Raw genomic sequence first — 16,324 nt, forward strand, 5'->3', positions numbered from 1 at the left:
TATTTTAGAATTTATTTGAGAATCAATAAATATGTGATCAGGGATAGTCTCGGCAGATCTAGGTAAGAAAACTTAAAGAACAGGAAACATAACAGGAATAAATGTACAATTTTAAAAACGCAACAATGGAAATAAGCGATGTTCCAAGGATCTGTATTAGGTGGATGTTTTTTAACTTGTTAAGTGATCTGTGATTGGGAGTAAATAATGAAATTGCCATGTGTGTTGACATAACTGAAGTGATTGGACCAAGTTCTAAAAAGAGCTCTGCGAATTGAAGGGCATTAAAATGATAACTGAGATTCAATGTAAGCAAGTGTAACAGTTGCATGCTACAGTATAAACTTGCCCAGAACAGAATCCCAAATATATCATGGCTGAATTAGGTGTCTCGAACACATACACACTTGAGAGGATCTGATTTGGTAGACCAAAAAAAGATCCACTTCATGCGTGAAGCTTTTAAAAACTGAAATCCATCTTGGAAAAATAAAAAAGGGATCAGAAAATTACAATACCATGCTGATCTCAAAAAAATAAATAAATCAGTAGTACAATCAAACTTGGAATAATGTTAATTCAAGCTGCCAAATTTGGACCACTTTAAAGGGACATTGGACAATGTCATAGATTAATAGGATATCATGGCAACTACTGGCTATTACCTGCAGTATCAGGTGCATTTGCATATCAACTCAATATATTAAATAGATTACAGCTATGCTGTTTTTATAATACATTTCAGAGTAGCAAACTGTCTTAATTATGATTGAGAGCTTTATTTGGGTATTCTTTTATATCCTGGACATTAAGTAGAGTTAATAAAAATGCCTTGGACATCAATGTTCATCTGATTCCAACCTGTTTACTTCCAGAAGTCGTGCAGCTCATAGTACTTAATGCCTGATATAATAAAGTAAACGATACAACTAAATTACTCTTTTTCCACACTGTTAAACATATTTTACTCACTGGAAGTGTTTAGATGTTACAGGAAGCCAGATTTCTTGTGCATGAGAAAAGCAGAATTAATTGGAGTTAATGTGAGGTGTGAACAAGGCAGGAGTGAAAACTGTCTGGTTCTCTTTCTCCTGTGGGAAGCTTTAGAGAACCCCAAATGAGCCACACGTTGTTTCTCAAGGTAATTTTTACCTTACCAAGCCAGAGTGTCTGTTCATGTAAAATTCAGATTGCACAGTAAACAAACAGTGCTTGCTCACAGATGCCAAAACTAACCAAGAACATGGCTAATTGTAATATGCAAATCAGATCATCTCCATACTGTTCACAGAACATTTCTCTTTGCCTTTATTCAGCTGAAGTAGTTTCTTTCCAAACTACAGAAAATTAGTCTTTTATCTGAATATATACAGTTACCCTTTTCCCTATAGTACACACTTTAGCATCTCTTTTGACTCACATGAAAATACTGTCTTTAGAATGAAAACATCAGATGTGCCAAATATATTTCAAGAAGAAACATATTGAAACCCAAGGTTGATGATACTTCTTGAGACAACAGATGCCAACATTTGATAGATTTTAATGGATATCTTTCCATGTATTTATAAATGAGAGAGAGAGAGCAGCACCAACATGATGTACCATCATTTGCATGAAAGCAGATGAACACCTGTTTTTCACTACATAAATCAGTCCACAGAAACTTTCTTAAATAGATATTCATTCATGTCTTGAAAATCCAACTAGCATTTTTCGAGAACCCAAAGATAACAAAATAATTAAAATGCACAGTGATCCAGAAGGCCCTTTTAGGTGCATATTACTTTTCAAGGACATGTGCTAGATATCTTTCTGTCCTGCTCTAAAACTCACTTTTGCAATTCCCTTAACCTCACAAACAGTGAGGCTGTTGGAAAACACCCAACACTGAAATCAAAACAACTCTTAGTGCCTTAGAGCCCACTACACTATGAACAACATTTTCATAAAACAGTTCTTATACCTGATTACACATCACCTGGAGTATTATTTATGAAAGAGCATGTTTTGCTTCAGGAAGCAAACCTCTGAAGAAAATATAAAAACAAGTTCATGTCAGTTTCCAGAACACATATCTCCAAAGTGGTTAGTTTTCTCCTTGTAGCATTTCCTCTATTTCTTTGTCCCAGTTGTCATCTCGCTTTTCTGATTCTGTAACTACTTCATACTCTTGAAGCTCTTGTTGTAGTTCTTTCTCCCAGTCTGCAGTTTCTTCTAAACAGAAAGGAAATATGCCAAGTGTACTTGATTGCATAATGTTGCTCATAAAAATTACGTCTTGTTTTATTATTATTACATTTATTTATACCCTAATTTATCTCCCCTAAAGGGGATTCAAAGTGACTTTCTGGGAAAATTTCCATTGTTATAGCAATTTTCAGAGACTGCCATGCGACTTTCATCATAAGAGAGGTAAAAGATGTCTTGTAACATTTACTTTTAATAGACCCTATCTATACATCCAGAAGAGTAAGACTGAAAGGACTGTATAATTGGAAATAACATTTTAAAAAACTTTATTTGTATCTGCCATCTACAGATTTAAGTAGATGGCAGATGTTGAATATGGGGACCCACGCTAATGTCAGTCATTTCAACTTAAGAGGACGTCTGATGAAAAGGTTTTGTGAGGCTAAGTGCTAGCTGACACAATGTTTTAATTCACATTTCACACCTCTTAGGCATACATTTGTGGAGCAAAAACCAAAACATAATTATTGACTGGAATTGCTTCCAATCATAGCTGCGTCTATGACAGGTTTTCCTGCTGCCGTAATTTTGAGATGTTCCACTGGCAGTATCTAAAAATACTTAAGACTATATTTTATACACAAACCCAAAAAATCCCTTTTACAATTCTATACAAAATTCTCTGCTATAAAAACATGTTTCATTGGAGGAAGACCCTTTCCTATCTGCTTTGACATTCAAATACACTCTAAAACTTTCTCTTTACACACTGCTACAGACAAAATATTTAAAAAGGGACAACTCAGTTGGCAATTTAATAAGTTACATAAAATATGTATTTAGAATAAAACCATAATACTTTCTATATTTGATCTGTTCTAAAAACTGATGCAAAACCTGTCAGAAATGGGAGGTGGTGACTATTTAAAAGAAAATGTTGAGTTCAACCAATTTAGCACCCGATCACTAAAGCTAATAGAATATGAACAATGACTTACCTTCCTCTGTGGTTGTATCCTTCTTTTTGTCAAGCACAAGCTGTTCGATTTCTTTCCTCAAATCTTCCTGATTCAGGCTGCATGCATCAAAAGCATCACTCACAAACTCTGATACCCCTGGACTAGTGGAAATCTCTTCATCTTCCTTAAGTAAATTTTTAAAGGAGATAGGGTATTTAAAATTCAATTGCTTTCATTGCTTGTACAGACACTTATAATATTCCCCTATCATAGGGAATGGGTCAGGAGTGAGATTCAAAGTGTATCTACTTATATTCTGTACACCTTACATTTATTACCCTCTCCATCTTGCTGTAATAGTCAAGCATTCTGAATGTGTGGTGGTCCTTACACTCTCCTCCCGCTTACTGCTTTTAAATTAATGTTACAAAGTCATTACTAACACCCGGTAAACAAGAACAATGTGATGTGGAGGGGGGAACAAAATAGTGCATATTTCCTGGTTAGGTAGAATAATTTTCTCTAGGCAACTGCCTGCAGAATGACCAATATTACTAAATCTCCAGGACATCAATTTAAACCCATGTTTGAAGTGAACATCTCCTGGGGGAACATTTGGATTAACATAAGCATAGAAAATCCTTATGCTATATATTCGTACAGACTCACTTTACCTCTTGGGGTTTTAGCTGAGACTTGATTGCTGCTGGTGGTGTTTTCGGCCTCACTGTTTCTAAGGGGGAAAAGGCAAACTGTAGAATTCCAGAGACATAATCTTTCACGACATATCTTATTTGCAAGTGCAGGAATCTATATAGTGAAATTCTTGATCAAAATAAATACCTGTTAGCTGTCTTTCTTCTTCACTGCCATTCTTCTCCTTTCTCACTGCTTGCTGTTGTGCAGCTAGTGCTGTGAGTTGTGCAGATTGTTTAATTAGTGAGACACGGTAAAAATAATTTCTCCAGAAAACTTCTTCCTTCACACTGGAGACAGTAAATATATGACTTTAATAAATGAGCAGAATTATAGCACAGAATAGACAGATTTTCAGGTGCTTACTCTAGTAGACAACTAAATATTTTTTAATGGAGTCCTTGGTGGCACACTACTGCTGGCACAAGGGTTTAATGCATTGCAGTTGGAAGTTGAAATCCAGGGAGTGGGGTGAGTTCCTGTCCATCAGTTCCAGCTTCCCATGCGAGGTCATGAGAGAAGCCTCCCACAGGATGGTAAACCATCCGGGCTTCTCCTGGGCAATGTCCTTATAGACAGCCAATTTTCTCACACAGAAGCGACTTGCAGTTTCTCAAGTCGCTCCTCACGCACACACAATTCTATCAGAAAATTGTTTCTAAGAACAAACAGAAAAAACCTAGGAGGCTGTATCTGATTCCACATGTTAGCACTAAGCACATTTCACATGCAAATTAAATACATGATGTGGGAGAATTAGTAAAATTACAGCCCAAGTAATGTGAAAGAGGATGGATATGGATGCATCTAAAACACACTATCCTTACTTTATTAATAATCCACTTAATTCAATCAGTAAGGATAACTTCATGCATGATTTAAGTGTACAGTTAGCATTCAAATACTGCACTGCACACTGTCCCACAGAAAGGTATGAAATGCTACTGTTTTCTTCAGGGTGAATTTGCTTCACATGGATTTGTTTGTAATGTGCATTGAATCCCGTGGATCTTTCAAGAGAGTTTGGGCAAGTTATTACTATTTCTGTAATACATTTTCAAATATTTAATTTTGACTCTAAGAAAAGTAGAATGTCATATTTAGTTAGTCAGTATGAAAATATTTGAAAATGTGTCACAGAAATTCCTTGTTGAATACTCTTAAGAGATTGTGGTTTTTCAAATTTTGATCATACAGCATATTATTAAGTCACATACACACTATATATAGAGAGGGGGGGGGGAGAGAGACAGTATTAGCAACTGAAGTTAGAATATTAGAAAGTAATATGTTAATTAATGTATAACTATTATTTTACTCAGAGATGTGACTACAGAAGTAATTAATTCGACAGTGGAAAATATAGTTGGATCACTTACTGCTTTGGAACTAGATCAAATCTCATTCTATTCAGAAGCTGATCCTCCTGAAGCATTACCATTGCCACTGGAGACATCTGATCAAAGTCAAAATTAAACTGTACCCCTGCAGGTGGATCACGCAGGAAGTTTCTTCTGTCCTTCATAAAATAAAGACCAGTTGTTAATGGAGGAAATATTAAGATGGTACTGTCAATACATTATTTTGAACAAGGAAATAGTTCACACAGCTGACTTTAAAAAACACATGGGGAAAAAAACCCCAAAGTTTTCACTGTATCACCAGTGAATATGACCCATTTAAACTTTACAAATGATTGGTTTAATTAGTGTAGTGTATATTTCAGAAGAAGGAATTGTCAAACCCTTCTTGATCATTCCTTGTTTAAGAAAATCTTATGAAATGTATGGGGATGAAAGGCAACTTCCAAAGTCTAATCTTTAGGTAAATATGAATTGAAACATTTGTTTTTCAAGGAAAATACTGATATGGGCTAAACCACCCCCTACCACATACAAATTACTACTTACTGCAGATAAGGCCAATATTTGCTGCTGAATTGTTTCTTCTTCATTGCTATCTACCCAGGGTGGCACAGCTGCCTCTGCAAGTGAAAAGTGAGATATTTTATAATACACTTAACAGGATATAGCAGATATCCTTTACCTTCCTGAAAAATGTTAATAAGGTATTTTTTTTTTATTTTAAGATGTGATTGCTCAGTTAGAACTGTGCACCACAAATCACTGCCCAAACTCTTTCAAAATGTTATACCACAAATCTGAAAAGGAGACTTCGTTTTTTAAAGTTAGAAATCAAACATTTGGGGTTGGATCCAGATATCGTAGGGCCCATCCACACAGCAATATAACCCAGAGTATCAAGGCAGAATAACCCATAATATCTGCTTTGAACTGGGTTATCTGAGTCCACATTACAGTATATCCCAGTTCAAAGCAGATCATGTGGGATTTTATTCAGCTGTGTGAAAAGGGCCTTAGAGTGAAGTCCCTTTTCATATAATGGTGAGTTAAAGCAGTGATTTTCACTGATTTATTACTTATTCATACAGTTCCTTGTTTTCTCTAAATATCTGTTCCAAAGAGATGGACACTCTGGATGTGCCAAGGGGAAACTAGAGGCGAAAGACAGAAAATGCCTATTCTCACACTGCTTCTGATAATTTCATTGAAGCTTGTGTCCAATATTTTTAAAGTGAGATATGCCCCTAAGCAATTTACATTGGGGAAGCAATGTGGTATTATGATTAAAATTCTAAATTATAACCACTAGGTCATTGACCAAAATCCACAGTTGAGCAGAATTTTGTACCAGTCTGATATACTCTCGCATTGTCACAGAGTAGTTGAAACAATAACATACAGCAGTGATTGTCAGAAAGCGAATAGATTATAAATGCAGTGAATTCTAACTGTTAACTCTTCCAAAGTATGTGGAAAACTAAAACCTTTTCTTAAACACAACTCAACATTCTGGACAAACTCAGAAATAGAATATTCTTGGTAGGAGGAACAGGAATTCAAACGTGGATTATTTTGATAAAGTGTATCAAAATGTTTTTAAAATGGGAATTTTAGGTATTTCACATCGCAAACATACATTTTATGAAATGTTGTGCTAACATAAGCAATGTTACTAGTTTCCACAACTGCTTGTATTTTGCATTTTTAGTTTACATATGTCCAGATAAAAAGTGCATTCTCTCTCCCCCCCCCCCTCCCCATATATACATTAGCTATTTTAAGACAAGTGTCTGCACTTCTTCCAGCTTCATTTGAGTGAGCTCAGGTAACCCTTTCCCAATATTCTTGGTACATATTGGGTATGCAGGAGACTGTAACAGGGATATATGTATATATTCAAATGTATATAAACTAACACCTGCCTTATTCAAGGTCTACTTTAAAACAAAAAAGCAAGACATATATCCAGTAATATCCAGTGTATTAATGCTTTCACAGAGAGCAAAATTAATCTGTACTTGCAATAGTCAACACATTCAAGTACTAAGAGATCTAAAATATTTCTGAGGCCCCTTCCACACTGCTCTTATATCTCAGGATCTGATCTCAGATTATCTGTTTATCCTAGATTATCTGGAACTGAAGACTCATATAATCCAGTTTAAAGCAGATAATCTGGGATTGGATCCTGGGACATGTGGCAGTGTGGAAGGGGCCTTAAATTATCTGAGTCTTTACATAAATTAGAATGACTTCAAGAATGCAAAAACCATAATTCCCTGTATGTTTACTCAAAAGAAGTTTTCCTTTCTACAAAATATTGTGTTAAAACAAGCAGTGTCTTAAAATGCTAATGACCAAGTGTGTGAAATCAAAAAGTAGCAATACTTAACTCTAAATTTTATATTTCAAGCAAAAGCTACTGAAATAGTTACAAAAATACTTTCCAGTAGATTCTATTATGTTAAGGGTTGAGTAGGGCTGAGCATTATTCTAGTTTTACTGACAATATTTCACAAATACCTGGTTTTTTGGTATGTTGTTCTTGAACAAATTTCTTCTGTTCCTTCTGAAAGTCTCCTATAATTGTCTGTAAGATAAAATAATTTATTATTTATTTATTTATTTAAGATAAAATAAGTGATGCATTTAATGAAAAGAATCAAGGTTAAGTTAAATTTGAAAAACATAGTCTTTCTACTATAACTGAATGTGAACCTAATATCAAAATAGGAAAAAGTGTTAGATTATTCAAAGTCATATCACCACTAGCTACTGATTGATATGTAGAAAAGGAACCTTGTCACTCTCAGCTACAATAGAAACATTAAAAAAATCTAGTGCCTGAAAAGGGTTCACTAATGTATCTAGCTCAAGTAATTCAAACACAATGCTGCTTCATACAGAGACTGAATACAGAGATATGTTCACATTTTGCATGTTTTCTTTCCTCCCTGCAATACCATCTGCCATGGCCTGCCCCTCTTCCTCCACTAACAACATGTGTTGTAACATAGACCAGGGTCACTGAGAGAGAAGTTAGAGCCTGCTTCCTTCTCATGACTACAGAAGCAGAAAGTCTAGTGACCTTCTGCCACAACCTCAGGCATGATCTGTCTATGTGCTGCCAAAACAGCTGTGTTTTTCCTGATGGGAGGAGAAATGGAGATGCTTGTTGAGCTGAAGGCTGCATGTTGCCCATGTCATTCAACACAAGCACACAAAGCAAAGACTAGCTTAAAAAGCAGAATGCCAATTCTTAAAAGGGAGTGGACATAACTGGGAATTTATTTCATTTGTTGTGTGCCTTTAAGTAATTTCTGAATTATTGCAGGGTTTTCTTGGCAAGATTTGTTTAGAGTGGGATTTATCTTTGCCTTCCTCTGAGGCTGAGAGATATGACTTGCCCAAAGTCACACAGCTGAAGTTTAATATTGTTCGTTATGAACCCAGTAACTATAGTTCAAAGCGTTCTAGTTTGATTGGTCCCACTGTGAAGGGTCTAAGTACATATTTTGGTCTTGTTAAGGTGAGATATTATATCACAGGGTAACCAGAATTCTGTATAAAGTAAATGCTCCCCTTCCATATAGATCTACAATCATGAACATTCATTTCTGCTTGTAATCTCAAAAGTGTGTTGTCTACTCAGTTTACATCATATTTAGATATGTCTAACTGTTGCTAGTTTTACATAGAACCTTATAGTAATTCTTTAAACCATCATTTGAAAGCAGTGTACAGAAAAATACTAGTGCTACATTTTAATGTAGCAAATAAGCTACAATATGCATGCTGAAAATGCATGATAATCTAGGTATGCCCCAATTCATTTTCTATGTGGAATGGCTATGCGTATGCAACTGAACTCATGGGAATAGGATAGGCACAGACAAATGCTTATGTGAATTATATATATAATATAATGCTAAATTCTAGCAATTCTACACATTTGTTAGCTTAGTAAGTGTTGGCTAACAACTGACCTAGAATATATTTCATTTTTTTCCTGAATAAAGTTGTTGATCATAACACTTCACTGATGGTTAATTCCATAGATTCTAGTAACCTTAAACATGACTTGATGCAAGATATGTCAGAGCAGAGGTCAGATTTCACAATATATTTACAACAGAAAAAGTACCTTGTCAATTATATTTTCTATTTTTCCTTCTTCTACAGACTTCTTTATAGTTTGTGCCGTTTCAGCAACTGATTCAGAAATCTTTTTTGTGGCCGTACTGGCAAAACTGAAGAGATAACCTTTTGGAAATAAGACACCATTTCAGCTCAGGATATTTTGTTTTCTTGGCTTCAGAAACTAGTTTTTATTAATAATGAGTCTGAGGTATGATGGGATTTTTGTGACTACACAAGATAGCACTCTCAGTTTCTACATGCAATGTCTTTGACAGTCATATTGATGTATCTCTGCAATGTATATAAACCTATATAAATATTTAGCTAATGTGATTAATCCTTGATTCCACTTTCTACAAATGTGTAAATGCGAAAATGCATTTACATTTTTGGACTAAAATAAAAATAAGCAATACAGTATGACCTTCATATCCTTGGGAAATATATTCCTGAACTTACTGTGAAAGAGGAAACCATAGATAATAGTGAACTGTATTGAAATGAATGGTTTTCAGTGGAAGTTACCAGTTACCTTGGAGTACCTAGAAAATTCTTAGTAAGGTTTCCTCTCTAGGAATTTGCTAGGTACTCCAGATCACCTCTATGGCAATTTCCACTGGATGCATTCTATATGATTGCCTGTAAAATTCATTCAAAAGTATCATGCTCTCAACCACAATCAAACCTGGATTAAGGTGATTGGAGACCTGGAACAAAATTAATACAGATTGAGTATCCCTTATCCACAATTTCAAATACTCCCAAAATCCAAAAACTGTCCATATAGGTGGCTGAGAAAGTGACACCTTTGTTTTCAGATGGCTCAACGTACACAAGCTTTGACTCATGCACACAATTACTGAAACTATTGAGTATGCAATTCCCTTCAGGCGATGTGCTTATGGTGTCTATGAAGCATTAATAAATATTGTGTCCAGACATGGGTCCCATTTCCAAAACTCCAGAAAATACTACTTAGGAGTTGCTTACTGAAGCTTTATAGTGAGGTATAGGGCACCTCTACACTGCAGAAGGAATGCAATTTGACACTTTAATGGCCATGGCTAAAAATACTCTGGAACCATGGGAACTGTAGTTACAAGTCTTCCCTGATCAAAGTGCCGGTACCTCACCAAACTAAAACTCCCAGGATTTCACAGAATTGAGGCATGGCAGTTAAACTGGTGCCAAGCTGGTTTAGCTGCACCCCATGTGCTTTATATGTAGGCAACTGTTCCAAAATCTAAAACACCTATGTGTGTAGATTGTGGTAGGAATACTGACATTGTTGCTTGAGTTTGCATTTTGTTTGTGGGTCTTTTTTCTCCTTTATCTCCTTCTCACTCCTTCTCTTTCTTTTCTTTCTGTCCTTGTTTTTCCTCAAACACCTTCCCTCTTTCTTTTCTCTTCTTCTTTAGTCTTCCTTTTTTCTTTGTTTCTTCCCTCCCTTCCTTTGTTCCTTCTTCTCTTCCCTTCTTTAACTTTTCATTCTTTCTTCCTCTCCTTTATACACACACCTCACCTAGCACCAGCCAGTCTGCTTCACTCCTTTCGTGCCCAATGACATCACAGACGGCCACTTCACCTAGCAACAGCTAATCCACTTTGATCCCTTTCTCCCCCCCTTCCTTTCCTTAGTTGTATCCTTCGTTCCTTCTCTTCATACTCCTGTCATCTAGCAACAGCTAGACTGTTTTATTGCCCAGTCACAAGTCAGAGGGCCACTTCACCTAGCCACTGCCAATCTGCTTTGTTTCTTTCCTTTCCCTGTGCTCTGGGATCGAAAGGGGCGTCTTTTTTTTTCATTCAAACTCCTCAATTGTTTTATGTTGGACAGTGAGGGGTGTGTGTGTGCCAGGTTTGGCTCAGATTCATCAAGCCATGTAGGAGCCTTCGTGGCACAAACATGCATACTTTTCTAGAGCGAGAGAGATAAATGGGCGATGGGGGGCGGGAGAAGAAGAGAAGGGAGGGAGACTCACTGCCGATCCCTTTGGCCTGGCTGAGCAGCGGGTCCGTGTCCGAGTCCGAGCCGGCCTCCACCGTGAGCTCCACCTGCTCCTCGCCGCTCTCCTCCGCCGCCGCCCCGGGGCCCGCCTCGCCCTGCCCGGCTTCTCTCTCCTCCGTCTCCGCCCGGCTCACCCCGAACCAGCCCCCGAGGCCCCGCAGCATCCTGAGCTATGGGCGAGGGCCCTTTCCCTCCCTCCCCACTCCCACCAACCGTTTACAACGGTTCAAACGAAGCAGGCCCCACGGGCAGGGGAGGGATAGCCTTGTTTATTTCCGGAAAATGAGAGCCCGGCTACTTCCGGGTTGCGTCACCACGTCACTCGACGTTCTAGGCTTCCTCTCTAATTCTCCACTAGATAGGAGGCCTTGATTGGTGTTTGCTGTTTGGCACTCTCCCTTTACCAGTTGCGTGTCTGCGTCACCCTTGACGTCATCACGACGCTATGGGCCTGACGCCACCACGGCGCTCTATTTCTCCCCTGCCAGGATTGGAGGCTTTGATTAGGGCGCCTGTTTGGAGAAGTTCCCTCTCCTTGCTCGTGGTGGAGCCAGAGGAAAATATATTCAGAATGATTATTACAGCCTGAATAGCCCTAATTCAAAATGTTTGGGACTGGAAATGCTTAGGGTTTTAGGCTTGTTTGTTTTTTATACTTGCTTATGCATAATGAGATACCTGAAGGTCTAAACAAGACATTTATGTTTCATATATACTCTATGTTATTATTTTGGAATACTTTCTTTTGCGAGTATTATTATAACGATGCAATTATTATTGACACAAAAGCACAGTATGTCACAGCAAACGAGTGTATAGTTAATGCAATTATTATTATTATTGAAAACTTGTTTATGCATAATGAAAAATGTTGGAGATGGGGCCCTAGTCTAAATAAGACACTTATGTTTCATAAGGTAAAAGTTTCCCCTTGACATTAAGTCTAGTTGTGTCTGACTCGGGGTGGGGGGTGGGGGTTGGTTCTCATCTTCATTTCTAAGCTGAAGAGCCAGCCTTGTAAGTAGACACCTCCAAGATCATGTGGCCGGCATGACTGCATGGGGCACCATTACTTTCCCGCCAAAGTCTGTAGAAAAGTGGAATGTGATCTACTCACATTTTGTTTTTGAAAAAAAAAGGGGGCACTCCATCAGCAGAAACAGACTGGAAACAAATAACAACATACTTAATAAAGGAAAAAAATATGAAAATAATCACATGAAAAAGCCGTAAGCAAATCAAATAGGGGAGAGCAGAAGAGAGATGAGAGAGGAGAAGTACAAAAGAAGGAAGGAACGAAGGAAGAGGAAGAACCTCCGGAAGATACCGGGAAGTCAACGTCAGACCTACGTCAACCACGCACCCCTTTTTCCCCCACAATGTCCTTTCCAATTTTCCTTTTCTACACCTGCCACACTATTTATCTTCAACAGCCACCAAACAGCATTCCCCCCACTCTATCCCCTCTATACTATCATCCCCCTCCCTCTATGCCTATCCTTTGTCCCCCCCCCTTATACCTACCCACCCAGATACATTATGTTTTTAATGAAAATTAATAAAGATTATTTTAAATGAATACATTTTGTTTGTGAACTGTTAGGTTGGCAGAAGCTAGGGCTAACAGTGGGAATTCAACCCACTCCCCGGATTTGAACCGCTGACCTTTCAGTCAGCAAGTTCAGCAACTCAGCGGCGTAACCCGCTGCATAGAATTACTATTATAATTATGGAATATTTGTTTATGCATAATGAAATAGATTGGAGATGGGACCCAAGTCTAAAAACCACATTATTTATATTTCATAGAATTATTATTATTATTATGGAATACTTCCTTATACATAATCTTGGGGATGGGACCCATGTCATATAACCTTATTCACATAGCCCTACGGTCATTTTCTTTATCACGTTTTCTAAAATTTTGGACATGAAACAAAGTTTGGGTCAGAAAGAAATTTTTGAATTTTGGAGGATTTCAGAAATTTGGATAAGGGATATTGTGACTTGCAGTATTATTAGCTTCATTTATATCCACAAAGGCATACCTTACTTATTATTTCAGAATATTTAGGGTTAAAAATACATTTGAAAATATAGAAAAAATGAAATGCAAAAAAGTAAGACAATAAAAAGAAATTAAGAAAAAACAAGTAAAATGAAATGTTTTAAAAGGTGTCTTTAAAACAATTTTAAAAGGCTCCAGAATGATGCAAATCATGACTCTAAATATTCAGAGTGCTCCGTAATGTGAAACCAGTATTTCAGATCATTATAATGTTGATGCGTGAGTAATAAATCTGCTTATCAAAAGTTAACTTCCTTTGGTTTAAAATCTAGATATTTGTTAAGAGTAGCAAAAGACATGTACTGAATGTAGTGTGTCATGAAACCAACTGTCTTGGATCATATCTCTGTGAATAGATTAGAAATTAGAAATGTAATTTAATCCATCTTTTTCTCTTTCTAGCCTTCTGCAGTTATACATGGATCACCGAACACCACACAGTGATCACAATTAATTGAGCTATGTTGTTTTATTTTGAAGATGTTAATGAGCACCCATTCAGAGGGACCAGATTCGAATTGCATGCCAAGAAGAAAAGGATGAATTCATAATAAAGTAAATAATTCTGGAGGCATCAATATAATTAGGCCGCTTTAAAAAGTTTTTTTGATATATATTTAGAAAAAAATATTCCAATTAAAGTGTTAATGTGCAAAATGCTAAAGCTGCCATATATCTGTACACTCATTATGGAATAATGTTCATATTTAATATACTGTTTGGTAGTTTAGAATAAAATACCTTGGGTTGGACTATAATCCTATACAACTCCTTTTAGGAGAACCACTGTAGGCCATTGAACAGTGTTGATATTTGAATGTAAGTCTCTCTCATCCATCTCTTGTATCTCTTAGGCAACAATAGACACCTTTCGGCTATTAAAGAAATTATTAACTTATAGCAAAATAGACTACAGGTAGCAGAGACAGCATTATCTCTGGGGATCAAAATATTACATAAAGTAGATTTAGAAACCTTTCTTTTATTGAGCTCTCTGTATAAAGCTACTCTGCAGATGATTGGACATGATGACAAAGTAGCTTGTAACAGATGCAATACTAGTTTTGTATTCAAAGACACAGCTCAGTTTGTCTGGAATATCAATGTACAAAGTCAAGATTTCTTTGCATACTGTTGTTTAAGATTTAATAGCTGGCCTTATTACCCTAAAAAAATCACCAGATCCTGTCTGATCTTGGAAGCCACATTGAATGGGAGACTGCCAACAAATACAATGCACTGTGGGCTATATTTCAAAGGAAGGAGCTGGCAAAAACACCTCTGAGCATTCATTGCCCAAGAAAAGCTGGCAGGTGACTTGAAGGCAAACACATACACAAAAAGTTAGTCAGCATATCTATCTATCTATCTATCTATCTATCTATCTATCTATCTATCTATCTATCTACATCTGCTTGCCTGCTATCAAGACGCCTGTCAATTTATAACGATCACATGAATTTCATAGCATCTAAAGTATTTCATTTCATATTTTAACTGTCATGGCTCAATTCTGTGAGATCATGGGAACTTTAGTTTTACAAGGTCCACAGCTTTCTCTGCTAAAGAATGCACATGTGCCTAACCAAACAACAACTTCAGTGACTCCATAGCCATTGAGCCATGGTAGTTACTGTTAGGGAAAACTTCCAAAATAGCAGAGCATCCAAGAATACAAACAGGATACTTATAGTTGAGCATTTGGCTCACAGTAAGCAGAACGTGAAGTGTTGTGGCTGGGAAAGAATTTAGATTTTAGGAGGCAAAGATGCAGAGTTCAGTCTTTAAAGTTACACAAGGTTATTATTTACAAAAAATAGTAATTAGATCTTTTAATCGTAAAGAACTGGGTCTGAGCTACTTTAACTCCATCTCTTCTAGGGCTCAAAAAAGGGGGAAAATCTCCAAGCACTACATCTCTCCTGACACACACAAGCAGAGAGAGGTCTCAATACACTAAGATGTAAAAAACGGAAGTCTGAAATTAAGGCATGCACCTGCAAGGTATCCATTCTACACAACCGATCAGAATGAGAGCAGAAAGAGAACAAATAGATATATTCCATCTGTCATTCAGGAGTTAGGGGGGGGGGAGGGATTCCCTCAGCCTATTCTAAAGCTAGCGTACTGTTTCTCATTGAGGACTGCAGACTTGGGCAGCGTGGGGTTGAATTCCAACAGTTGGAATATGTGCAATGACCAAAGAAGGGCTTGGACTACGATTATGGATGGTGTGATTTTAATATGGAATGGAATGTTATCTAATATCTAATATGTATTAATTTTAACTTAAGTTTTAATCTTTAATTTTAATTTTGGAATTGTATGTGCTTGGCACTGAATAATTGCCTCTCTTGTAAGCTGCCTTGAGTCCCCTTTGGGGTAGAGAAAGGTGGGGTATAAATAGAGTAAAGAAATACATAAAAGCAGTTACAGTGGTGTTAAACTGCATTAACTCTATGGTATAGAGGCGTTGGAAACCCACTGGATGATACTCTCTCAACCTAAAGAGTGAAGCAAAGACCAAAATAAAAATTTGTATGAAGGTTGCCAAGAAAACTCCCTGATCGGGAAGCAATAAACCAGGAGCGACTTGGGTGCATTTGCAGAATCAGTGCTTTATATACTGTTCTAATGTTTTTATACTGATGTAATGTATTTTATATATGCTATGTTTTAACTTTGTTGATTGGGCTTGGCTCCATGTAAGCTGCCCTGAGACCCTTTGGGGAGATAGAGGTGGGGTATAAGAATAAAATTACAGTGCAGTTTGGCACCGCTTTAATTTCCATGGCTCAATGATACAGAATCTTGGGAGTTGTAGTTTTTCAGGGTTTTTATCTTTCTCTGTTAAAGGATGCTGGTGCCTCCCCAAACTGGATTACATTGCAGT

At 37.0% G+C, this 16,324-nt stretch overlaps 2 protein-coding genes across 6 annotated transcripts in view; one reads left to right on the forward strand and one right to left on the reverse strand.

Moving 5' to 3' along the window:
* CTPS2 (CTP synthase 2) overlaps positions 1-16,324 on the forward strand; it is an 80,479-nt gene that overhangs the window by 3,404 nt on the left and 60,751 nt on the right. Inside the window, exon 2 of one of the 5 annotated variants that reach the window (XM_060770027.2) lies at positions 13,834-13,986. The exons of the other annotated variants lie outside the window; for them this stretch is intronic. The gene's annotated coding sequence lies outside the window, so the exon portion shown is untranslated. The remainder of the gene's footprint in view (positions 1-13,833; positions 13,987-16,324) is intronic. 5 annotated transcript variants of the gene reach the window in all.
* On the reverse strand, positions 1,285-11,680 carry SYAP1 (synapse associated protein 1). The gene is made up of 9 exons (XM_060770028.2): positions 11,335-11,680; positions 9,357-9,475; positions 7,736-7,802; positions 5,759-5,832; positions 5,228-5,367; positions 3,996-4,138; positions 3,827-3,885; positions 3,192-3,336; positions 1,285-2,217 (listed from the first exon to the last, which is right to left on the reverse strand). Exons 1-9 carry the CDS (start codon positions 11,522-11,524, stop codon positions 2,090-2,092), a joined length of 1,065 nt encoding a protein of 354 aa, XP_060626011.2. The 5' UTR covers positions 11,525-11,680; the 3' UTR covers positions 1,285-2,089.

This window comes from Anolis sagrei, chromosome 3, assembly GCF_037176765.1.
Source record: "Anolis sagrei isolate rAnoSag1 chromosome 3, rAnoSag1.mat, whole genome shotgun sequence".
Lineage (NCBI taxonomy): Eukaryota > Metazoa > Chordata > Lepidosauria > Squamata > Dactyloidae > Anolis > Anolis sagrei.

Excerpts from the sequence above, each read along its gene's own strand:
- SYAP1 (XM_060770028.2), bottom strand. The coding sequence starts at position 11,524 with ATGCTGCGGGGCCTCGGGGGCTGGTTCGGGGTGAGCCGGGCGGAGACG. Across the intron at positions 9,476-11,334 it reads CCAGGCCAAAGGGATCGGCA|GTTATCTCTTCAGTTTTGCC; the intron begins GTGAGTCTCCCT and ends TATTTCCAAAAG. Across the intron at positions 7,803-9,356 it reads TAGAAAATATAATTGACAAG|ACAATTATAGGAGACTTTCA; the intron begins GTACTTTTTCTG and ends TTTATCTTACAG.